The 25,364-nt window shown below is 43.5% G+C and overlaps 1 protein-coding gene across 3 annotated transcripts in view; it reads left to right on the forward strand.

Annotated features, from left to right (window-relative positions):
• The window catches only part of CPVL (carboxypeptidase vitellogenic like), a 127,431-nt gene that overhangs the window by 22,587 nt on the left and 79,480 nt on the right, over positions 1-25,364 (forward strand). For 2 of the 3 annotated variants that reach the window (XM_032401870.1, XM_032401871.1), the window contains 4 exons: positions 5,094-5,212; positions 19,549-19,663; positions 20,644-20,702; positions 22,291-22,370. In XM_032401870.1, coding sequence (XP_032257761.1) covers positions 5,094-5,212; positions 19,549-19,663; positions 20,644-20,702; positions 22,291-22,370 — 373 coding nt within the window. Of the gene's footprint in view, positions 1-4,682; positions 4,947-5,093; positions 5,213-19,548; positions 19,664-20,643; positions 20,703-22,290; positions 22,371-25,364 lie in introns of those variants that run through there. The other variant, XM_032401873.1, reaches the window with a different exon arrangement.

A 25,364-nucleotide genomic window follows, 5' to 3' on the forward strand; every position in this document is an offset into this window, starting at 1 on the left:
ATTTACAGGTAATAAGTGACAGGTGGAATTAAAACCTATCTCTGCTGACTCTAGAACCTGAGGTATGAGCCACGGCGCTGTGTGACTAGATCCACTGGAAGGCGCTAGGTGAGATTTGGGCAGATAAAGAAGGACATGTGTATACTGAGGAAAGCAGTTTCAACAGAGGCATTTGGTGAAAACGACCACGGTGGTGTGTCTGTATCATACATCTGGAAGAACCAAGTGAAAAGAATATGGAGAAGCCTATCCGAGAAATGGTCCACATCCCTCCCATTCCTATATTTGTTGCCTACAAGCATTTCACCATTGTGGTCATCAGCAGTAGCCGAGAAAGCTTCTGGGGGAGGTAGTTTTCATCCTTGGTCCTTCTGTGCCAAGTCTGATGGATCACCATCTGATGAGCGACAACATCCAAAATAGTAAATCTGATGTAAAGTCACTTTCTAAAGTTCTATTACACAGTCAAAATTTTTGAATGGAATTTTAAGTGGCTGATCCAAAATCTGGTACATCTGGGTATTCAAATGCAGCCCTGATAACATAATTAAGGATAATTTTATTCATCCGCTTTACTGAAAGTTCAGGAAACTCTGGACAGATGGTCAGTTCATTCTCCTAAGTTCCTTTTGTTTATTGAGTCTGTCAAAACCTTAGGAACGTGAGTCTTAGTATCGCAGTGGAATATTCTTGAGATAAATAGTAATTCACAAAAAGACAAGGGAATTTTTTATTTTTTAATCTCCCAATTAGCTGATTTAGTTTTGTGTAATTGTAATTGTATGTTTACTTTCTCTGCAGCTAGAATAAACTCTTAAAACAAAATGAATAAAGGAGGCAAATTTAAAAATATTTACAGACACTGCCTTTTCACAAACTTTAAAGAATATTTTGATATTAGGTCTTTATTATTACTTATGGTCTGGCAGTGTCTTGTCTTGTACTGGAGTCTTTGTGAATGTGATGTGCATCCTGATTAGCTGGTTTGAGTCCTTCTTTGGTCACACTCCAATCTTTTTCAAAGTGTTAATATCACAAACACTGGTGACCGCAGTAAATAATATGGAGGAAGTGAAATCACTTCAAAGAAAACCTTTTCCTTTTTTTAACTGTTTTGAACATTTGTATTGTGAGTCATGGTTCCAGGAAGTAAGAAACTCCTACATCTTGGGAGTTTATTTTCCACATTCCATTAATAGGTTCTGGAAGGATGAACCAAATATCTGAAAATATGAAATATCATTTTAGTTGAAAGAACTTTTAATTATTTTACCATGATTTCATTAAAGGAAATTTAAAAATTGAAATGGGGTGAAACACTTTTGTGAGCCAGGGAAAAATTCTAAATTCTTAAGATCTCAATAAGGCCTGCTTTCCTTAGGAGGTTTTTGTAGAAATATGCTAATCCTAGTGCATTGTCAGTGTGATGGGTTTTAGTTTATTAATTCATTCATCCATTCGCTAACATTCATTAAAAGGTGTGTGTTGAATGTCTTTAAGTTCTTAAATCAGCATCCCCATGGGTACAAAGATAAATAAGACAATTTCCCAGCTTTCCAGTAGCCCCTGATCTAGAAGGAAAGCAGGAAATGTACCTGAGTAAGTAAAAGGTAGCAGACAAACATCTTTGGAACCCTCAGTAAAGGAGGGCTGGGAGAGCATCTGAGTCATTTCAGAGCAGGCCAGTGGACCTTGTGCTGGGCTGGCCTCAGAGAGATAGATTGATTCAATCATCTCTCTCCCGTCTTCCATTCCCTTCAGCTCCTTTCTATTATATATTTCCTTTTTCTCATTCTACTTCGACCTTTCTCATTTTTCTCTGTCTTCTTTCTCAAATCCTCTCCTGCTCACTTACCTCTCTGTGATTCACATCTCACTTATTCCCAACCCCTCCATCTTCAGTTCTTTCTCCTCTTTTTGGGGGTTCTCTGATTTGGAGAAGATTAATAGTTTGGAGGAAAATATGTCAAAAGTGTTTTAGGTACAAAATTCCAGTTAGAAAAGAAATTAAGTCCTGGGGATATGATAACGTACAGCATAGTGACTATAGTTAACAATACTGTATTGCATATTTGAAAGTTGCTAAGAGAATAGATCTTAAAAGTTCTCATTATAAGAAAAAAAATTGGAACTAGGTATGGTGATGGGTGTTCACTAGACACTGTGGTGACCACTTCACAATATATACAAATATCAAATGGTTAGGTTGTATATCTGAAACCAATATAATGTTACCTATCCATTGTATCTCAATTTTTAAATGGTGAAAGAAAGGAAGAAAGAAAGAGAAAGAAAAAAAAAACTTTTGAAAGACTGCCCAGCCCCGGAGGGTAATCCTTCTTTGGTCTAATTGAGAGCAGAAGCAAAGAAGGGTGGAGGAAAGCAAGGCTGCAGGGGGGAAGGGAGTAGGCTGGGAGGAGGGCTGACACATACCACGTTCCCCAAACACTTCTCTTTTCCTTTTCTTAAAATGCTCCTCTCCCTTTCTTTTTTCTTTGCCTTTTTCTGGCAAGAAGGCTAGGTCTCTTTGGGAAGAGCATGGGAAGAGCTAGAGAAGCTGGATTGAGTTATGCAATCTTCCCTAGGGGAACTGGACTAAGCCAGAAAAAAGCAAAGTCTTCCAGACTGCAGGTGGGGTTGCCCATGGGCTGGTGATAATCTTCCCTTCCCTTGCTGGCGCCCTCATTTTTTTTTTTAAAGATTTTATTTATTTATTTGAGAAAGAGAATGAGAGACAGAGAGCACGAGAGGGAAGAGGGTCAGAGGGAGAAGCAGACTCCCTGCTGAGCAGGGAGCCCGATGTGGGACTTGATCCCAGGACTCCAGGATCATGACCTGAGCTGAAGGCAGTTGCTTAACCAACTGAGCCACCCAGGCGCCCCAGCGCCCTCATTTTACGTGCAGCTTTCTTCATTTGATCCTCGCAGAAAGCCCAGGGTGGAGGTGGGGGGGGGAAATCAATGTCCACATTTTACACAAGAGGAAAGAGAGACTCAGAGATAAAGCAACTTGTCAGGGAGCCTGGTCAGAATTGCAAACCAAGGTCTGCCTGATTCAGAAACCCATGTTCTTCCTGTTCTGCTAGCTTAGCAGGACCCTCTGGAAACTGCCGTTGAAACCCTGCCTTTGTCCCACCATCTCCTCTGCTCCCAGGTTCTCCTTGTTCCTAATGAGCAGATGCATTTCACAGGTAACAATAGCTGTGCTCCCTACGAGCCAGCTTCTTTTCTAACGGTTGTGCGTGTATGGACTCTTACTCTCATTGACCCATGAGGTCATCCACCTTCCAAGATGAGAAACTGAAGCACAGACAGGTGAAGTGATGCCCAAAGGACCACAGGGCCGGTCAGTAGCAACACAAGGATCAGCAAAGAACGAAGGAAAGGAAACAGTACTGTCTAGGTGAGAGTTTCCCTTCGAGGAGGCAGCTTTGTTTTTTAAAAGAGGAACTTGCAGCCCCAATGCCATGGTGTGCTGTTAAGTTTCACAAGCAACTCTGGGGGGGCAGGGCCCTGATTTGCAGCACCCATCCCTGAATATAAACATTCTTACCATGGTTCATCGCATGCTAGCAGTGATGTTGCTGAATGCCAAGTTGGGAAGGGATGCTAACAGTCAGCACTCCAGAGCCTATGAGCTCCAGCACCCCACTAAAGGCATCTTTAGTTGGTGGCATGGGTGAAGGATGAAGCTTCCTGACCTATGCCTCTCTACTAACCAGTCTCCAACTTAATATGTGTCAGATATAAATAGCTTTTCTTGAATCATTAGATTTTACTGAGGACACTTGCTTTGTCACCACTAAGGAACCTTTCCTCACCCAGACTCCTCTTTCAGTTCCCCCTACACCCTGCCTTCTATTTGTTGGTTCTTCTCCATTCTGTTCCTAATCACTGCTCCTCCTTCCACTCCCTGCCACCCATACTTTCTGACTAACTCTCTGGTCGAGAAGCAGCATAGCAGGGTGGAAGAAGGAGCAGACTCTGCAGCCTGACTGCTGGGTTTGCATCCCAGCTTTCCTTTACTAGCTGTGTGACCTTGGGCAAGTTACTTACCCTCTCTGAGCTTCAGTTCATCTGTAAAGTGGAGACAATAATTACACCTACTGTATAACGTAAAGCCCTCAGTACTGTTGCCTTTAAAGTATTAGCTCCTCTAGGGGCACCTGAGTGGCTCAGTCAGTTGAGTGTCAGACTCTTGGTTTCTGCTCAGGTCCTGATCTCAGGGTCCTGAGATTGAGCCCTGCATCTGTGGGGCTCTGGGCTCATCACAGAGTCTGCTTATCCCTCTCCCTCTGCTCTTCCCCTCACTCACACTCTCTCTCTCAGACAAATAAATAAAATCTTGAAAAAATAAAGTGTTTGCTCCTCTTGGTATTTTTTACTTCAGGGTGTCCTCAAGCTATCTGAGCAGTCCCTCCTTCCCCCTCCCTATCCCTCTCCCTTTGGTGCCATAAAAAAGCCACAACCTCTGCCCTCTACAGCTATCCTGTTGTCCTATTTGGCTTCCTCTGAGTAGCCATGAGGTCACCCCTAGTCTCACTGGCTGCCCCACCCTGCCCTCCCCAGCCTTCCCCACTGCCCACATGCGTCAGCCCATTTCCCTTAATGGAAGTGGCAGGCCTTTTGCTTTCATGATAACGAGAGTGTGGAGAATATAGGCCTTCCGGAGGCTGAGAGCTACTTAGCTATGTTGTTTCTCTTGCAGCTGCCTCATGTTGGGTGACTTCTGCCCTGGCCTTTCCAGTGGCCCAAATGTGAATACCATGGTTTACTTTTTAGAGTGGAGCTGAGGATCGGTGATTTAAAAAAAAAAAAAATCTTATTATAGCTCATAAACTGTATTTGGGGACGAAAAAAAAAAAGGTTAAAAATGTCACTTGTCCTTGGCTAAGTTGTGAATGTCGAATATGTGGAATGGACCAGGGCAGGCTGGAATTTGCTATAGTAAGTACCTTTGTGTCAGTCCCCTGGTAGCCTTTCTGATCACTCCATCCCAGCCCTGGCCCCTGGGGGGGAGAAGACGGGCCTAGATGAAGATGACTAACACTGTATTATTTCTCTAATCCTTGGGTAAATTTTTTCTTCCACTAGGAAAAAGAAAGAGTATGGTCCCTCCTTTCCCAGGATCGAATGTGAAGAGTTATGCTGGCTACCTCACCGTGAATGAGACCTACAACAGCAACCTTTTCTTCTGGTTCTTCCCGGCTCAGGTAGGCCTACGAGAGTGCCCTCACAGGACACTAATCCTCAGGGGCTGAGGATGCTGCCCCAGGGCAGACATGTTAGCCTACAAACAACGTACTTTAAAAAAAAATTTTTTTTGCATCTTTTAGATTTTTTTTCTAAAAATAAGTGCCAGTGACTCTGTGTGGTGTTCCTGTTTATGTGCAGGAAACAAATGTTTGCAGGGAAGGTCCAACTTTTAAATTCCTTGCAGCCTTGTGCAGAACATTCACATTACCACCTTCTTCCTGCCACAGTCTTCTTAAATCATTCTGTTGTTGTTTTGTTCTAAAAATACCTTGGGTGAGGATAGGCGCTAAGGAGCCAACGGATGATAAGGAATGGGGAGATTCCCAAAATGCACAGGTAATGCATGTCTAAGGTTAATTGATGGTGGATTTCCATGGCTGCTCAATCCATGGACTTTGCAGTACTAGTTCTTATTTTTGTACTCACCCCTTCATGCATCCAGTACCCACTGAGTAATACTTTGGGGACACAGAAGAGAGAGAATTGAACGTATTCTGGGAGGCTTTGCGGGGACAGGTAGAGGACTGCTGACCTAGTATGGCATCCTAGAAGACAGATCACTCACCTTCTCAGGCCCATATACACACACAACTGGGTATGTTCTTGTACTTTACCAGTCTTACTTAGTGCATGGTGATGTCACACAATTCTTCAGCATGAACAAATCACTTTAGGCTAATGGGTACTGTTTGGGGTGGGGTGGGGGGTGTGGATATTGGTAGAGATGCTGAGATGCATAAATAAATTTTGTCCCACCACAGGATAATTTTCTATTTTTATTTTCCAAATTGGATTTGGTTTAGAAACCAGAGAAAACAAAGAAAAAGCTATCCCTAGGGAGGGTAGTATTTATATTTGCATGTGATTTGCATATAGCAGTGTTGCATATATAAAATTGTTTACTCTAGGGTAGTTTTCAAATTAAGTTGCTTTTGTTGGCATGATTGGGTTGTATTTTCTTGACTTCTCGTTTTTGCTTTCTCAACCATGGCCTCTGCCGTAGTTGACCGCGTAGTTGTGGATGGGAGGAAGCATGTAAAAACTGGTGAGGAATTCCAGATGCTTTTTGGTTGGGCTCATAGTAGTCTTCAGGCTGTCACCTACTCTGGGAAGACTTTCCTGGGCCCTACACAGTTTATTTCTTCCTTGGTGTTACTGTTGAGTGCACAAGTGAGGAGCTTAGAGCATAAAATTAAAGGAAAGAACTCACCCTCAGGATTGTATAGGTGCAGTGTTAGCACCCAGTGCCCTCCAGATTCCTGCTGCTGCCTCCCATTGGTGGAACCCAGCTGGGAACCAGAGGGGGAGTGAGTCCAGTCCTTGGAGCTCTGTCTACCAGGGCGCAGAGCAGAGGAGAGAATGGATCTTCAGAAGCAGTGAGGGGAACATCCAAATATCCAGTACAACTGTCTTAAAGAGAATTGCTATGAATTCAGCCTAGCAATACGACCAAATTCTAACAGGTGGAAATTTTTGTGTGTGTGTGCTCTTGGAAATCTCTTAAACTTTATGCCTTTCAGAAACCACACTATGCACTTGCATTTTTGATACCACACTTTTTTTTTTTAAGATTTTATTTATTTATTCATGAGAGACAGAGAGAGAGAGAGAGAGAGAAGCAGGCTCCCTGCTCAGCGGGACTCGATCCCAGGACCCTGGGATCATGACCTGAGCCAAAGGCAGACGCTTAACCATCTGAGCCACCCAGGCGCCTGATATCACACCTTTTAATATCATTGAATAAATAGGCATTTGTCATCAACCCCTTTGTATTAGTTCTCTATTGCTGCTGTACATATTACCACAAACTTGGTGGTTTAAACAACGCAAACTTAGTATTTCACAGTTCTGCAGGTCAGAAGTCTGACATAGGCCTCACTGGGCTAAAATTAAGGTGTCGGCAGATCTGCGGTCCTTCTGGAGGCTCTCAGGGAGGATCTGTTTCCTTGCCTTTTGCATTTTCTAGAGGCTGCTCACATTCGTTGCCTCATGGCTCCTTCCCCCGTCTTCGCAGTCTGCATCAGTAGGCGGACTGAATCCTTCTCACATTGCGTCACTCTGGCCAACGCGGTCACGTCCTTCTCTGACTCTTGTCTTCTGCTATCCTCTTTTACATTTAAGGACCCTTGTGACTACATTGGGCCCACTGGATAACCCAGGGTAATCTCTGTAATGTAAGGTCGGTTGACTAATAACCCAAATCCCATCAGCTTCCTCAATTCCCAGTTACCATGTGACTTAACCTATTCACAGAATCTGAGGATTTGGATGTGGACACCTTGTGGGGGGCTTTATTCTGTGCCAAATGGATACTTGTGTCTAAATTTGCGATTCTTAGTATATTCTCTCTCAGTGATTCTCACAGTTTATTGTATTTAAGAATTATCTCCAAATTTCCCCAGAAACTGACTTGTAAATTGGGAGAGGCCAGCAAGTGATAGAATTACCAAGTGAGCCACACCTGAGAAGCCATGGTTCCAGCCTACAGGCCACCATCCTGTTTTTAGTGCTTCTGGACCCAAAGTGATCCACACCCCTTTATCCAGAAAGAAACACCTCTGGCAGCTAAACTGGTGGAAATGGGAGTGGTGTATTGTCTCATGCTCCCACCTGGGCGAGGGCTGGAATGTAGGCCTGAAGCAGGGAGTGTAGTCTGTGGGGTCAGTTTTCCTCATCCTGCTCGGTGTTCCTCTAAGGCCTGCTGGGGCTCCGTCTCCCCTGAGCTCTCTGTCTCCCTTAGCCCCGAGAAACCCCGCTTCCTACTTTCTCTTCTGCTTCGGTGACCATTTCTGATACCAGGAAGTTCCCCATTGACTTCTGCATGTTGAATCTCCAATAGTAATAACCCAGATTTGTGAAAACAGGAATTAATGGTGAGGGAAGTGGTCAAATGAAAACAAAACAAAGACTCAGTCCTTTCTTTTCTTCAGTTGCCTCTGAGCAGGGGTACAGTTTCCTCTAGAACATAGGTGGTGTAGCAAGACTGGAAAGCCAGTCAGGGAAATGGGCTTAGATTCTGTACCCTCTCCTGGTTGCCAGACTGACATCTGAACCTTCATGGCATTAAACAGTGACTGGGCTGTTGGGGTCCCCCCCTTAATTAAATGAAGACCTATGTCTGCATCCCCTGGCCAGATTATGCTCTTTGGGGCCCAGGACTATAGCCCGAAACACATTCTAAGATGATCACGAGGCCGCCACAACAGGAAAGAAGAAGGTCGAGCACAGCATGTTCTATTGGAAGTGACAGGTTCAGCTTCAGGGGAGAAACAGGCAGGATGAGAAGATGGTACCCCTGACAAGTGTCACCATGTGGCAGCCAGGATAGATGGTTCTGAGCCTTTCTTACCTGGGGAGCCCACACACAGAGCTGGCATCTGAGACCCTAGAGCAATGATTCCTGCCAAGCCAGTCGGGCTGTAAATTATGAAACAGGCCAGTTTGGGTGAAGAAGAGAAAGCATGTGAGAAGGAAAAGCGGTGATTACCCAGATAGGGAAGAGTTCCTTTCATTTGGCAGAAAGATTAGTTCATTGCCTGTCACAGGGAAGCAGCTGATATTATCATCAGGAGAGAAATGGCCCTTTACAAAAATTGAAGGTAGAGAAAATAAGAGAGATCCAGGAAGGATGCACACTTGTAATACCCTCTGAGTATTTTGGGGGATGCTCTTTCTCAAATTAGTTTTGTCTTCCTGTTATTTCTGTGAGACTCCCCTGTTATTGTATACAAAGCAGTGCATAATGGATTCTAGAGCTGGAAATTGGTGTGCAGTGGGGATGCAATGTGCAAGAGAAATAATAGGCGTTTTATTTCATGGGAGAAAAAGTATAATGAAGCCAATAAAAATGTCACAATTTTAATGAGTATTGTTAATTGAACATTGACTACGTGCTAAGCACTGTGCATTTTCTTATTTAATCCTTACAATAACCACATGAAGAAGGAATTATTATCCTTGTTTAATAGATGAAGAGGATTACAGAGATTAAATAATTAGCCCCAAATTGCCCAACTAGAAATTGGCAGAACTTGAATTTAAAACTAAATGATGGAGAAATCTTTGCTCCTGATCATTGTATGTTGATCCTGAGAAAACTGGCCATGGAAGGTGCTAGACTACAGTCATTAACATGATAGTTCTTGAGTTAGTCTAGCTTGCATAAAACCTTGGCTTGTGTGTGCCAAAGGTGAGGATCAGGATACCTACTTGAGAGCAGTTTTGAGACAAATGAGAGAATGCGGGAAAGCCTTAGACGGGTGCCGGACACGTAGTAAGTAGAGTTTCTATTGCTATTATTTCATTATCATCATGTTTATCATTATTAGTTTTCCTGTTATTAATACAAATACTGTGCAGAACTAAACCAGTCGCAATGTGGGAGATTAAAGAAGACAGAAAACAGGAGGCAATTCCAAATCGGAAGTCGCTGAAAGCCAGCGAAGAGTATGGATTAATTGCTACTGGGGAAAGAAATTACAAAGTGAAACTGGGGTTTTCCATATTTAAGAAGGTAAAAAGGCACACAGATTATTATTTTTTGCAATTAGAATTCTTCCCACTGGAAAAAGATATCCCGTATTTGACTTTGTCTTAGGGATATGGGAATAGAGATGATTTGTTGGATTGTTTGCCTCAAATATTATGGAATCCAAACCAGAGACATTTAGACTTAGGCCTGTGCCCCTCTACTAAGGGCCCCATCTTGCTCCTTGGGCCAAGGGGAGTGGCTGGGATTCCTGGAATCTGAGTATCTGGTGACTGAGGAAGATCAATATCATATTGAGGAGTCAGCAAGGCTGGGATAGGGTGAGGTAGCCAGACTCCAGGAGTGACCTTTGTTTCTTAATAGCCGTGCTCCTTTGTAGTCCCCTGCCGTATTGAATCAAGGCTGGCCTTTGTGAGCAATGCACTAGAGAAGAAGTGATGGTGGGTGACTTCCAAGGCCACTGTCAAGGGCAGTGCCACTTCTGCCTTGGTCTCTTGGATCACTCACCCCTGAGGGAAGCCAGATGCCATTGGGAGGACACTAAAGCAACCATGTGGGTAAACATAGGTGGAGAGAAAGTGAGTCCTCACCCACCAGTCAGCACCAACGTTGGATGATGTTCATCCAGCCCAAGTCAGAGGACTGTAGTCCCGGCTGATATCGTAACTGTAATTTCCTGAGACACCCTGAGCCAGAACTGTCCAGCCAGACATCCCCGAATTCCTGACCCACAGAAAGCACGGGAGAATAATTGATTACTGTTGTCTTAAGCCACTAAGTTTTGGATACATGTTATACAGCATTAGATAACTACTATAGCCTCTTCTCACGTACTTTTGGGCTGTGACTGTGATATCTTATGACCACTAGAACTAGCTCCAATTCTATCCTTTTATTTGCTCCAAGGTAGCAGAGCTGTAGACGTTTTTCCTGTGTAGCAAGCATGATATTAAGCTTTGTCAGTAGAGGGTGCTGGAGGGACATTGCAGGAGGACATGGGCTTCTCTTCCTGTTCCCTTGTCCAGTCTGTCAGCAGTGCGTGTGTGGGGGACATCCAGTAGTGCCCTGTTCTTGCTGGGCTCCCAGACCACGAAGACCCTCAGCAAGCTTACAGTCCTGGCTCTGTCCCAGTGACCACCTGGCTGCAGCTCCCTCAGCATGGGCACCATCCATCCCAGGACATGCCGTACTTTCCAGTGAGCCGGTTCCCTGAGCCACCCCTCTGCAGCCCTCCCACCTGCCTTGACCCCCTGCACCCAAGGCTAGTTTCCCACAGCCCTCCCAGTGTGGGCACTGTGCACCCCAGGCTGTGTGCCACCCTCAAACAAGTAGACTCTCCCGCCAGCCACAGACCGCTTTTCCCTGGAGGCCTTTCCGACTTGTCCATGGATTGTTGGCCAGTAGTGAGCCAGGCAACCCAGTGAACTTCTCAGCCACCCAGTGGGTACAATCAGCCCTTCTCCAGCGAGGTCTAGACCACAGCCTTGGGATGTAAGCCTTATACCTTGGGGTATAAGCCTTGGGAAGAGCCCCATCCCCACAGTATGTTTGTCCACCTGTGGGCACTTTCCCTCAGCACGGGGTATTCTTTAGGGTTTCCCTTACATATTTATGGCTATCCCTTGTTATAATGAATATCTCTTTAAAATTTCCCTGTTCCGTGGTGGACACAGGAAGCCTATCCGATATGCTCGTATTTGGCCAACATTGAGGATGTGGTTCGTGGGGGGGCAGACCACTCTAGCATTACATCCCCACTTTGGCCCAGTAGTGAGTGGATGTGATACCCATGGTGGATGGGGACCAGAGCACACACTGGAACTTGTAACAGAATTAAAGGTTAATGTTTTCGTATAAAAAAATAACAGTAATTTAAAAATGGGAAAATTTAAAAATTAAAATTAACTATGTGGTTTCTGTCTTTTGATTGGACCCTAACTAATATAGCCAACCCATTCTTTATTTATTTTTAGTATTAGTTTTTATTTATTTTTATTTTTGTTTTTTAGAGAGAGAGAGCGTGTGTGTGGTGGGGGGTGGGGGCAGAGGAGAGGGAGAGAGAATCTCAAGCATGCTCCACACCCAGCGTGGAGCCCAACGTGGGGCTTGATCTCATGACCCTGAGATCATGACCTGAGCTGAAATCAAGAGTCAAACGCTTAACCAACTGAGCCACCCAGGCACCTCTAGATAACCCATTCTAAATCCTTCTTTCCTGGGGCGCCTGGATGGCTCAGTCGTTAAGCGTCTGCCTTCGGCTCAGGTCATGATCCCAGGGTCCTGGGATCGAGCCCCGCATCGGGCTCCCTGTTCAGCGGAGAGCCTGCTTCTCCCTCTCCCACTCCCCCTGCTTGTGTTCCCTCTCTTGATGTGTCTCTCTCTGTCAAATAAATAAAATTTTAAAATAAATAAATAAATAAATCCTTCTTTCCTGCCCAGAGACACCAAGGGCAGAAAGGGGGGTCAACTGGAAAGGCATCAGCATCCAGGGCAGCCAGTCTTCAGTCTCAGCCTTATTCTGTCCAAGACCACAGGATCACTCATCTCTGCTTCATTCTTCTCTCTTGGCAGAGATCAGCATGCTTTGTTTCTCCAGGTATCTGGCAGAAGATGGCTACCTTACAGTTTCTACCTTTACCTGTCCTCGAACTTTGCAATCAACAGAGATCAAATAGCGCTTCTGCTAGGGGCAGATATGACTGGCCCACTTTGGGTCAGGTGTTCTTTCTTGGTCCAATCAGCTAAAGCTGAGAGTGCAGTTTCTTGTGATATAAACATGGCTAATGGGTCTCTTCTGTTGGTAAATGCAGAGTCCTTAGAGAAGGGGTTGTGGACTGAACAGATCTCTTAAAATATGTCCTACCACAGAAGGCTGTAGATCCATTAGTCATACAGCAAAGATTTGGAGGTCCTAGACATTTGTCCCCAGACTTTTACTGTTTATCTTCTCTTTGCTATTATTGTACTTATGGCATCAGAGATCTGGAAGAATAGAAGTTAGCTGAAATGAAACAAGAAAGTAGCTAAAAATGATAAATTATAGATCATTCCATCCATAGAAATATTCGAACTGCAGAAACCTTTATGTGCCTCATTTCACATGGAGAGGAAAGTGACTAACTTCTTCAGCCATTTCTTTGTTTGCATCAAGAATGGGAAAGTCAGGCCTTTCTCTAATACCCACCCCCCACCCCGCTTCATTCTAAATTCCACCTTTCTGGCGGGAGGCACCAACAGAGAAGCCGTAACTACCTCATGAAGGAATGAGAGCCAAGTATAAAGGTTAGGAAGGAGAAAGGTAGAGAAGATTCTGGTGGAGTGTAAGTTGGCTCAGTTTAATTGAGATGACTCGAAGTCAAGGAGAGTCAGTGCAAGCTTGATAGTGATGTAAGGAGACCTCAAAACAGAAAAAAATGTTTGTAGTTTTCCGTGTGATGGTGCAGTGGCAACAATCACAGTAAAGGAAGTTTAGCAAGAAGTCAACACCAACCACTGTAAGTAAAACTCCTCCGAAAAACACGTAATGTCTTAAGCAAGTTGTTTATATGTATTGGGAGTGTGTGTGTAGAACTAAAATGTTACTAGTTAGCTAGTTAACAATTCTAGTCACAAAACCAATTGCTTTAAATAACAAAACCCTGCCTTGATTAAACCATAGTGTAGCAGCTGAAGTATCAGCTGAACTGGGATCTGTGTGGCAAAATGGGAGTCCATTCAAACCTACTTGGGGGAATTTCAAGACATTTACTTGGGGTACTAATGACTTCAATTAGGACAGAACACATTACTTAAGCCAAGCAAATGATCAGCCTCTGCATATAGAAGTGTGAAGGGAGCTTTAATTAATTTACTAATTGCACTTCTCATCTTAAGCGGTACCATTGATTTGGGTCTGTTAGTGGTTTAGTTGCTGTTTTCTCTTACAAAGTATGGTGTTCCTGATGGGGTGAGTGGGAGGGAGGGGGTGGCTAGAATATGTACCTGGCCCTGGGCATTGGCAGACAATGTTGCCCTAATACTTGCTGAGATACCTAAGATTCCCTAGGGTCATTCCAATATGTCCTTTGTATAAAATGCAATCAAGTTACTGCAGAGTACCAAAATTGGCAAGTCTTTAGTGCCACTCCCATCCGCCAATATATGAACTCACTGCTTCAGTGATACATGTAAAGCCTGAGTAGAAGGTTATCTCTACCAGGAAATACAGAGGGCTTGGGAGGACAGAACGAGAAAGGTGGGTATGATTTGATGAGGAGCAGGGTGAAAAGGAGGACTTGGCATGAGAGGACACCATCCATGGAGGGCATGTCCACGTGGGGAACGGTAGGGCAGGAAGGTTTGGTTTCATTACTGTTCACATAGCTTCCTCTGTGATCACTTAGAAGCAAGGAGAAAAGAAGAAACTGGGTGTTTCTAAGAATCCTTTTATGTACAGAATGTCAAACCAAATGAGTGAGTTTCACTTACTTGGAATATGACAATCCATTAAGACAGAGGGTAGCTTTGTTCACCATCGTTATGAATAAATATTGGAATGCTCTAATGTGAGACATTGTGAACCTTCCGTCTGTAGGCATTCTGAAAAACTAAGTGAATAATCTGCTTCCTTTTGGGCTTTTTATTCTGGAACAAACCCTGAGGAAGGAGTGGCCAAGTTCACGAATTGGCCACCAGGGGTCACCAGAAGAATTTCAAGGGCTTCTGAGGCAAGCCCTGGTTTCTTGCTCGCCAACAAAAGGTGCAGGTTTGTGGCACCTGCATGCACACCCTCCTGTTGGTAGAGAGACTTCTCACTTAAATATCTATGACTCCTCATGTCCTTTCTCTTATATTTAAGATTTCTTTGTCCCTTCTTCGTCCCCAGTTCCTACTACACTACTCGGACCTATAGGTCATTAACAGAGATTTTCATTTTCTTTTTAATTAAATGTATAAATGCTTATCAGTAGGGGATTCCTCATCTTTCAGGTCCTAGCTCAAATGTTAGCCCCTCACCAGACGCCTTAACTATTCAATCTAATGGCTTTCCATTGCTCTCTTACATCACCCACTTATTTAATTACTTATTTATTACCTATCTTCCCACCTCACCAGAGAAATAATCAGAGCTAACATTTAAATAGATGTGCCAGGCACTATTCTAAGTGCTGTGCATGTATTAACTCTTTGAATCTGTACCACAGCTATATAAGATAGGCATTATTATTCTTAAGCAGAGGACACTGAGACACAGAGAAGTTAAGCAACTTGCTCAAGGGCACACAGCTGTAAAATAAGGTAGTTGGAATTCAAACTTTGGCAGTCTGGTGCCAAAATCCATGCTCTTAACCATTAAGTATCCTACCTGTCCATGAGTGAAAGCTGGTCTGCATCCCCAGGCTTAGAACAGTGCCTGTCAGTGTTGCATGTTAATTGCATTAATACATTGTGGTAAATTCAGAATGCCATAGTGTTTAGTTAAATCATCATATGTACTGTTACGGAAAGATTTTTGTAATATATTAAGTGACCATAGCAAATATAGAATATTACATATAGCCTCGTCCTATTTTCAGAAAAAAAAAGGTATTTACACACATGGCTTATATGACATCTACAAAATATTCATATATGTATGTGTTGGGGGGTTAGAGAAAAATTTGGAAGATTAAACCATCTCCATGATCATTTCTAGGGACCATGATGGTGGGGTAAGGGGGATTTTTTTTAATACCTTCTTTAAAAAACTATTAGTTAAGAATAAGTGTTTTCTTTATAACAATAAATGTTAAGGAAAATTTCTAAAACTTTTGACAAAAATAAATGCCCTTTTTCCCTTGTTCCATACACTCTTGAATTATAACTTCAAAATAATAAATACTTTAAAAGCCCTGGCCTTTGTAAATCTGTAAATGAATTAGAGCAATTGTTTCTTACTTTATTTGAGCTTAAGTTTTGCAATGTGGTTTTGTTCAGAATGTCTTCATTTACTTTTATTCTTTCCTAAGTTGGGGTGGAGAGTGAGAGAGGGCTGCATTCTCACAATTGAGAGCTAAATAGATCACCCTGCAAATTATCACATAATAGCTTTATGCCATTATTATTGATGTAATTATTATTATATGTATGACATCAGGATGTCATATCATATTACAAAAGTCTGCGTGCTGTGGTGTAACTAACTCTTGGGATTTTAACACTGAATATGTAAACCTTTGTTTTCCAGCATCTGACTTTTGCATTTTATTCCCAATAAGGAGAGTGTTAGTTCATAGGTTAGTTGGCGTATCAAAGTAGGAAGATGTGTGCATGGCGTTTTCTTGAAAAAATGGGCTTCCTTAAGGGTTGTTGAGCTCATTCACCTCCTTCAGGAAAGTACATTTGAGGAGCAAGGTCAGCTGAGGTTGGAGGTGTGTATGCTGATCTCTTATTATTGAAGCATTCCAAGAATGCAGTGTCCTATACTTCAAAGTTGCATAATAAAGATGTTTGGCACCGATCTGTTTGACTTCACTTTGTAGTGTGGCCTCTCAGGGTCAGGCTATTTTTCTGAGAGCCCAGAGGTCCCATCATTGTGCCAGGTCACAGGAAGGGACATGAAAAGCTAGAGGAGGATAGGGCAGAGACCAGAGGGCCCAGGCACCCAAGAGGACAAACTTCCTTCGCCCTCACAAATTTCTCAGCCCTGCCTCCACATCAGAACCACCTGGGGACTTTTGAAAACATCCATGCCTACCTCACCCCAGGCCAGTTGAATTGGAATCGCTGGGATTTGGGCCTAGGCAGCAATTGTTTAAAAAGCTATTTTAATGGGTGGCCAAGGTTGAGAATCATTGGCTCACATGTAGCACACCATGGCTTCTAGAAGCTCCTGTGCACATTAGGAAGGAAGTGGGGGCTGGGCGTCCACTGGAATGAGTGGACGCACAGTACCTCTCACATCGCCGGGGAGGCTGGAACTGCTCCCATTGAGATCCATTGCTTCTCCACCTCTAATACGCTCACAAGTGGGAAGTGGTCCTGGTGAGTGGTATTGAAGAGCGAGCTGGAAGGTCTGAGGGGAGCTAAAAATCACTGATTCAAACAGGGCACCCACAGTTGGGGCCAGGCAGGTTAGGGCAGAGCTGGTTCTATTTAATCGGCCCAGCAGAGTCTGCAATATCATTTCATGATACTTTTTCTCATGTCTGTGAGGTGGGCCTTGTTGCCATTTGATGGATAAGGAAACTGGGCTGGAAGGATTGGAGGGCCAGGATCACACAGCTGTTTTGTGGCCAAGTAGGACCAGAATCTGTGTGGCTACCGATCCAGGGCTCACCCTACATCCCCACAGCAGCCTTAGAAGGCTGCCTTTGACTTTAGTATTTCCTGCTTCAACTTACAAGACAAGTCTCTTGAATTTTTTATGGACCTTTGCAACCCTTGTGGCAAGGGGTTAACTAGTGAAAAACTGACCAGGGAAGATATCAGCCAAAGGAGCAAGGACCCACTTTTCCTATTCTCTCATTTATAGATCATTTACATTAAAACTATAAATTCTGAATGTTTCTTTATTACAGCAATAGCTAATGTGTGCAGAACACGTACTCTATGCTACTCACTAAACTTTGAAGATTAATTTGAGTCCTCCCATCAACCACACGGCATAGGTACTATTATTATTTTTTTCATAATACTATTATTGATACTATTATTGATTTTACAGATGAGGAAACTAAGGTTCAGAGAACTTAGGCAACTTGCTTAAAGCCATACAGCTAGTGGATAGTAAAGCCCAGATTTGAATCCAGTTTGGGGCAAGAGCTCACACACTTATCCATTATACCAGGCTGAGTTAGAGCCCTGCTGATCTGAGTTTCCAGTCTGACTCTGGCCTCCTACCTTTTCTACCTGTTTCTTTAATTGTAATAATTGTTTACACTTCTTGTGCCTTTATCAGACGTTAGGCATTGTTCCAAGGGCTTTACAAATTTTATCTCATTTAATTCCTTGATGCTAGCCCCCTCCTAGAGAGGCTCTTGTCTAGCTTACAGCTGTTCTTACCACCACCCCTCTTTCTTCAAGGCCCTGTTGTCCCCTTTCTGAAGCTGCTAAAGGACTATGTCAGACTTCTGGTGACTTCTGCCCATCTGTCCTCCCGGCTAGAACCCTGTGCTCAGCTCTTCTTCCAAGTTCTTGGTGGTGGTGTCCCAGATCACCTCCCCGTGAGTCAGTCTGCCTCTGCCCACAGCCTTCCCACATCACCCATAGGGACACAGCAGGCCATTCAGACCGTCGAATGAAGCACTGGCTGGTGTCTGTGTGACTGGGCTAAGCAAGGGGTTGCAGGATTTCATTCTGAGCTAAAGCAATGAGATCTTTGCTTGCAGAGCCCGGTTGACTGAACATCAAATGAGCCACGACACCCAGAGAGCGCTCACTGTCACATCCAACTGTGAGCCTCCCTGAAGCCACTTTGAGCTCCTTCCAGATAGCTCTGGAGGATTCCCTTAGGGCCAGGTGGCCTGTCATTTACCACACTCACATCCAGCTCTTTTGTGTTGGGGGGATTTTCCCCTCCCATTTCCCTCTGTCTGTGGTGTTCCCTGGCTCCTCTCATGGCTGGATGGTTCTAGAACTCAGGTCTCATTCAGCTCAGGATCTCACTGAGTGCTTCCATGATCACTTGTGTTTAAAGGAAGCATTATTCTTTTCTGCCCTCACCCACTCTTTTTTTGTTTGTTTGTTTAAGATTTTATTTATTTGTCAGAGAGAGAGAGCACGAGCAGAGGGCGAGCGGCAGGGCAGAGGGAGAGGGAGAAGCATACTCCCTGCTGAGCAAGGAGCCTGACGCAGGGCTTGATCCCAGGATCCTGAGATCATGACCTGAGCCGAAGGCAGACACTTAACTGACTGAGCCACCCAGGCGCCCCCTCACCCACTCTCTTAACATCACCTTTATTTCCTTTCCATATGCTTTAATCATCGGGTTTTTTCTTTACTTACTTATGGTCTGTATTTCCCATGAAAATGTAAGCTGGAAGTGGTTTTTGTTTTTGTTTTTTTTTTAACTCACTGCCCTGCTATGTAGCTACTTCCAGCACAGTGCCTGACCCCCAGGAGGTGCTCAATAGATATGTAAAGAAAGAAGAAAGAAGTAAAGACCCCTCTCTCATGGAGGTTGATGGTATTGACCTTGCTGCCAGAAGCTCATTTTCGTCACCCCAGCCCTGCCAATGACCTTTTCTTACTTCCTCTTCTCTGCCTCCTTAATCAAGTTGGACCTTGCTTGGGGTTTTTGTTGCTGTTGTTTGTATTGGCTGAACCACTCCGGGCCTGTGCGCTTCTTCTCAGTTCCCGCGTGTTGAAGGAAGTGGTTGCTGTCCTTGTGAACACCCTCTTGGTGAATCAAATCGGAAAGGCCGTTTGGGCTCCCAGTGAAGCGGGCCAACTGTCACTGAGGAGGAGGGACTCTTGGTTGTGCCTCTGTGGGAGTATGTTGGTCAAATGCAAGTTGAAACCACTAAAATATAACCGTGCCCTAGGCAATATACTGGGTTTCTAGGGGCATATAGAGGCAGACCTTCTATATTCAGTGGGCTTCCTGGCTATTGGCTCGATAAGACTGAACCGAGCAAGATAGATACTGGCATTATGGGGCATATACTAATTCAAGGCAAGAGATTACCAGCACTTCATTTGTAATGGAGAGCAGTCACTGGGGTCTGGGAAGGCTTTGGGAGATGTAGTCAAGGCAGTGAACGACGTGGGATCTGGATAAGTTTGCTCGAGTGTATTCTTTTGCTTAGTACTCTGTGTGGTCCCTGGCTTCTTTGTCCCCCTTAGGTAGACCCCACGGTTGCTCCAGTGGCCCTCTGGCTGCAGGGAGGGCCCGGAGGTTCATCCATGTTTGGACTCTTTGTGGAACACGGACCTTATTTTGTCACAAGTAACATGACCCGTAAGTATTGCTTGGACTCTTATTTTCCTATGGAGAGGTTTTCACCTGAACCTTATATCTGCTCCAGAAAAAATTTAAAGTGTACGTGGAACCACAAGGAATAACATAATAGTTTTAGATGATAAAACCGTCGCTCTCTGGTGATGTCTGTCCAAGAAGGAGGAGGCACCAGGGTGAGTGTCCTGGCTGGGCTTCTTTCTCCCTTGAAATTTGGGTGAAAGGTTCTAAGCTATTTTCTTGCAGTCTGCTGCTGACTCAAGCAATCTGGGCTTATGAAAACAGTTGGTATCTATTACTCTTTGGGCGAGCTCTTTTGCATGAGACTAAGGGATGGAATTATATCCCTAATTATTCACACAAACTGAACACTGTATGGTTCAGTTAACATAAATGATCAGATATCCTGGAGGCAAGATGCTGTGGGTGGGGGCGGGGGCAGAGGAAGGAGCAGAGGAGTCACATCTGGCTGTCACCCCGGTTTACCTCCATCTCATTTTCGGGGGGTGGGGGAGATCGTTTACTTTCCCTGGGCCAGAATTTGGAGGGTGAACCATTCGTGACTTAGGTAAAAAAGCATGTCTGCCATTTCTGCTGGAGTTGTTCTCCTTGGCATTGGCTAGGAGGAAGAAGATTCATAAGGATCAGACATTAAGAAGGGTTGATTGGATCAGACAGATGGGTTTACCCTATAGGTAGTTGATGAGTTTTTCCAGTTGCATGGGGTCTTGTTTCCAAAATTCATCCTAGAAAAGGATGTAGAAACCCTCGGGGTCCAGGAAAAGTAAAGGAGAGGAGAGGAGAAGAAAAAGGTATTGGTGTCTGTTCCCCACTGCAAGAGTATGAGGCAATGTCAGAGGGACACCGGGAGTTCATTGATAGGATGGGGACAGGTGGGCTTGTTGGGCTCCTGAACAAAGCTGGGCCCTAGGTGGGATGTTTTGTTAAAGACCCAGTCTCAAACCTCTTCTCTGTTTTGCTAGTGCGTCCCAGAGACTTTGCTTGGACCACCACACTTTCCATGCTTTACATTGATAATCCAGTGAGTATCTGATGACCTTATGAAATGTCAATGTGGGCCTCTCTTGTCTTTTTTCTTTTTATAAAATATATTTAAGAGATGGGGGGCAGGAAACAGAAATTTAGGGGTTTTTTTTTTTGCTTTTTAAAATAGAATTTAATCTATTAAAAAGCATTTGGGATTTAGTTTTTCTAACATGTATCCTTAAATCTGAGTTTCGGAATTTTGCTTGCTACCTTCTCTCCTTCTCTCATTTTAAATCTTATGAAATGTCCTGTTCAGTGCATTATACCATCCAGGATAAGGGATTAGTTTCTTTCCACTGATTATATGGCTTCCCCATATCATGGATTATTATATAGTATTAGAATTCCTAATTTTTCTAACAGAGTTCTAGGTTTAAAAAGTCAAAACTGGTCTCCCTCATTTATCACAGTGAGCCTCATCTTGGAATAAAAAGTAGAATTCTCCTTGGGAAGTTCTTCTGAAATTGAGTCCAGTAAACAGCAAAGTAGGAGACTAACTTTAGGGTCAGCTTCTGCTGCAGGAGTATCTTTACCTCCTAGCTAATTTCTCTGATTTCTTTCACTTCCCAGATGGTTCAAAGAGAAAACAGATAAATAGGGAGTAAAAGGAGAACAACATACCCATTTCCCCCCCCTTTCATACCAAGTTTTGTCAACCATCCTCTTTCCTAGTCTATGACTGCATATTTATATTGCCTAAGTTGAATGAAATGTCCTGTTCCCTTGTGTGTTTGGGGAAAACAAAAACAAAATCAAAATACTTAGTTGTGGTTGAGGTGCACCCCTTATACAAATTATTGATGCAAAATCAGTGATAGCTTCTTATTTTTACAGCTTAGTTGTCTAGGAACTTCTAGGTATAAGGAAATATTAGTTTAAAACTAATCTTTATTTTAAAACCTACTTACTGAATATGAGGGGGCTTAGTGGCCATATTTCTCGCAAATGAAAAATCAAAACACACACATACACCATCTTTTATCTCCAGCCTAGAGAGTTCCTTCTTGTCAGGACAGAGCAATGCACTCTCCAGGTTTCAGAAAGGAGACAACTTTGGGTCTTTTGATACTATGTTGGGGGCCAGGAAAGGTGAATTCCTCCCCCTTAAATCAACATCAAATCAAATCAACCACAGTGGAATCAGGACAGCTCAGCCACTGACCTTTATGCTAATTTTTTTTTTTTTCTTTTTTAGAGAGAGCAAGAGGCGGGGGTGGAGGGGAAGAGGGAGAGAGAGCATCCCAAGCAGACTCTGCACTGAGCACAGAGCCTGACAACGGGGCTTGATCTCACAACAGAGATCACAACCTGAGCAGAAACAAAGAGTTGGACGCTCAACTGACTGAGCCACCCAGGCGCCCAGTGCTGATATTTTATTTGGGCTTGGAGGAGAGGAGAGGAAAAAGGTGAAATGCAGCATCCTCCTGTGAGGTTGACTAAATGCACATGGGGTAGAGGCAAAAATCCAAGATCAGAGGCTTGGCCTTTGGAATAAGGTTGATTTCCTTCCAGTGTGGTATCTTCCAGAGGGCTCCGAGGCTTGTGCTTCTCTGTTTACACCTGCTTATTTATTTCACCTTCAGGTGGGCACAGGCTTCAGTTTTACTGACGACCCCCAGGGATATGCAGTCAATGAGGATGATGTGGCACAGAATTTATACAGGTAAAAGGTCCTGCCTCCCTCTTGGCCTTCTTCAGACCAAACATTTTTCTATTTCAATAGGGACATTCATCCAATAGTGTAAGTATTACTGATTGGTCCTCGTGGTCTAATTCTTAAAGACATTTTAAGAATACTTCCACATGAGGAGTTCACATCCACACGCATGCACATGTACACACGGTCTATTTTCCACTTCGTTACCTTATCACTGATAATTGTGAAAATGGCCAGCAGAGAAAATGACAAGAAAAGCTGGAATCCTAAGGCATGATTATAATTTTGTAAAAATAGCCTTTAAGAAACAATAGAAACAGAGCAGAATTATTCAACCAGAGATTATTTTCAAACCTTTCAGCCAGATGCCTGAGAGGATTTCTGCTTGCTTTTCAACATTGCATTTTAACTTTGCATTTGCCTGGAAACAGCATCTTCCTAGATGCTTGCTTGTTTCTTTTCTTTCTCTCTCAGGCCTTCAAATGCAGTTTTCCCCTCGCTTGCTTCTCCTTCATGACTCCCAAGCTGAAAGCTCAGCTTGCTAGCTAGTCTCTTACTTTTTTCCTTCATCTTACAAAATTATTCTTGTGCTAAAAAGAAGAAAAAAATGGAAGGAAAATGTAAAGTTGTAAGCCTGGTCAAACAGTGTACATATAATTTCTTCTTTTTCTTACATTTGTTACAGCCATTTTTAGTACTTTTTTTTTTTGAAGTAAGTGACTGTTCTTATTTGGTCACATTTTTCCAGTCTGTAAATTATTACTAGAGATCAAGTCCTGAATTCTTTCCGATCACTAGGGCACCTACTTTATGCATTATAATCATTTACTAAAAAAATCCTAGTGGCTAGAAAGAGTTAACCAGCGCCCCTATTCCCCAGTTGCACCAAACACTCATTCGGCATGGTGAGCAAACCCAACCAATCCCTAAAGTGAAAGTAAATTTGATAGAAGTCAGAGTTTTTTGATCTCTGACAAAAGTTTTCCGTTTTGTTTTTCTTTCTCCCCAAGGCAGATGGCTGGGGGACAGAGGAAAGAGGAACTTGGCCTTTCTTCCAGATATTTCTCTCTCTCTTCCTTCCTGACCCAGAAAACAATATGGTGGCTGTTTTCTACACTTTCATTTGTCCTATGTCCCCTTATTTTAACACTTCCATTCAGTTTCCGGGGGGAGGGCTAGGACCCAACACTTTTGTTACCAGGTACAGTGGGTCCTGGGAGCAGATTAGCCAGATTTCTACAGGGGTTCCCCCTCCTCTGCCCCTAGCTCAGGCACTTCCTGTTACCTTATAGAGACAGAGTTGTGGTGGCTATCCTTAACAAGTTTTCTCAAGCACCATGAGCAGTGACTGTGTGCTCTCATTTTACAGATAGGAAACCTACTTCCCCCCCATTCCTCCCCACCCCCTCCGACCCTCTTTTGGTTTAAATCTAAACAAGCTCAGTTGTTTAACTAGCAAACACCCAGAGGGCGGAGGTTCCAAGAAATGCATCAATCCCCACTAAGCCAGAGCATGCAACCCTGCCATTCCTTTTCTGTCTCTCCTTCCCCTCTCCCAAAGATGGTCCCAACTTCCCGTTGACCCTCCGTGTGGTTATTTACTGCTGACATGTGGTACATCTCCTTTTGCATGACATGTAAAGAGAACCTATTTCAAAGCATCCATTGTTTATAGCTGTTTCAGTTCTTTTTGCTTCAGGCTCTTAGAACTAGAAAATAGCTAATCAAGGGTAGTGCAGAAAACTGATTTCAGCTGTTTCCTTTATAGTTTACACTATTTGTTTCCCTCTGTGACTACATTCTTCTTTCCAGCTCTCCAGATGGGTGTTTGGAATAAGAAGGTGTCTTTGAAACCTATAAACGGGTTACTACAGGTTTAAAGAGTGGACCTTCTTTTTCTCCCTTTGAAAAACATCTTTCTTTTTTTTTTTTTTTTCTGAAAATCCCATTCCTTTTGACTATTAATAGTCCATGGCTGTAAGGAGTAGACTCCTACTAAAGAGGCATTTGACATTCACACTCAGGCTGCTTTTCTTTGTGTTTGGAAGTAAAGCTTTTTTTTTTTTTTTACTAACAACATGTTTAAATATTCGAATTTTTGGTATTTGGAACATGCTATTAAGCCACAATGCCCCTCTGGTTTAGGTTGAAAAAACTAATTGTACTAAAGAATAATGAATTTATTAACTGATTTGGAGTATACTGTCTGGTGCCATTCTCCTTCTGTCACTGTTCATCAATTGCCTGCTCTGTGCCAGGCACTTTTCCTGGTGCAGGTGACAGAGTAGTCAGCCAGCCCCAGGATCCTCATTCTGGTGCTTACCATCGAGTGGCGTGCCTGAAGTTAGCTTCTTAGCAGCAGATGGAAATGATAGTATCGTTCCGTTCCATCTGTTGGTTTGTATAGGAAGTAATATCAATTGCTAAACAAAGCTCGTAACAATGACTATGACACAGATTTCATATATTAAATGAGAACACTGCGTGATTGGCCCGGGCAGAGCCGATCGGGGCCCAGCCGTCCTAGGTGTGGGATGAATGGGAGGATGGCTGCCTATAGGCCGCCACAGAATAAAACGACAAGCTTCTTGTCACTGCGCTTATTTCAGTTGAACTGTTAGTGACTAGAGCTGCCCCTTGTTTAGCTTTTGTTGGTATGGAACTTTTGTTTAGATTATCTTAACCTCAATTCTTTTGAACGTCTCATATTTATTATGACTCTGACTCCACCAGGCTCTCTAGTGCATTATCATTTCCATCTACCTTCTGTGCCCCGAACCCACCAACTTCCCTTTTTACAAAATTTATCTGAGGAAGACTTTCTTCCTAGTCATTGTCCCTTGCAAGCTCGGTTTCTTCCTGTTGTCCTTTAATGTAACTTTCTGCCACCAGGTGGCCTTTGACTAAATTCAACTTACTAGACAAGGCCCTTGGCGCAGTGCTAGCAAGGTTGCCCAATAGAATCATCTGGCAGAGGCTTGCTTCCTGGGACATCTATCT

The sequence above is a fragment of the Phoca vitulina genome, unplaced genomic scaffold (assembly GCF_004348235.1).
Source record: "Phoca vitulina isolate PV1807 unplaced genomic scaffold, GSC_HSeal_1.0 scaffold4, whole genome shotgun sequence".
Classification (NCBI taxonomy): domain Eukaryota; kingdom Metazoa; phylum Chordata; class Mammalia; order Carnivora; family Phocidae; genus Phoca; species Phoca vitulina.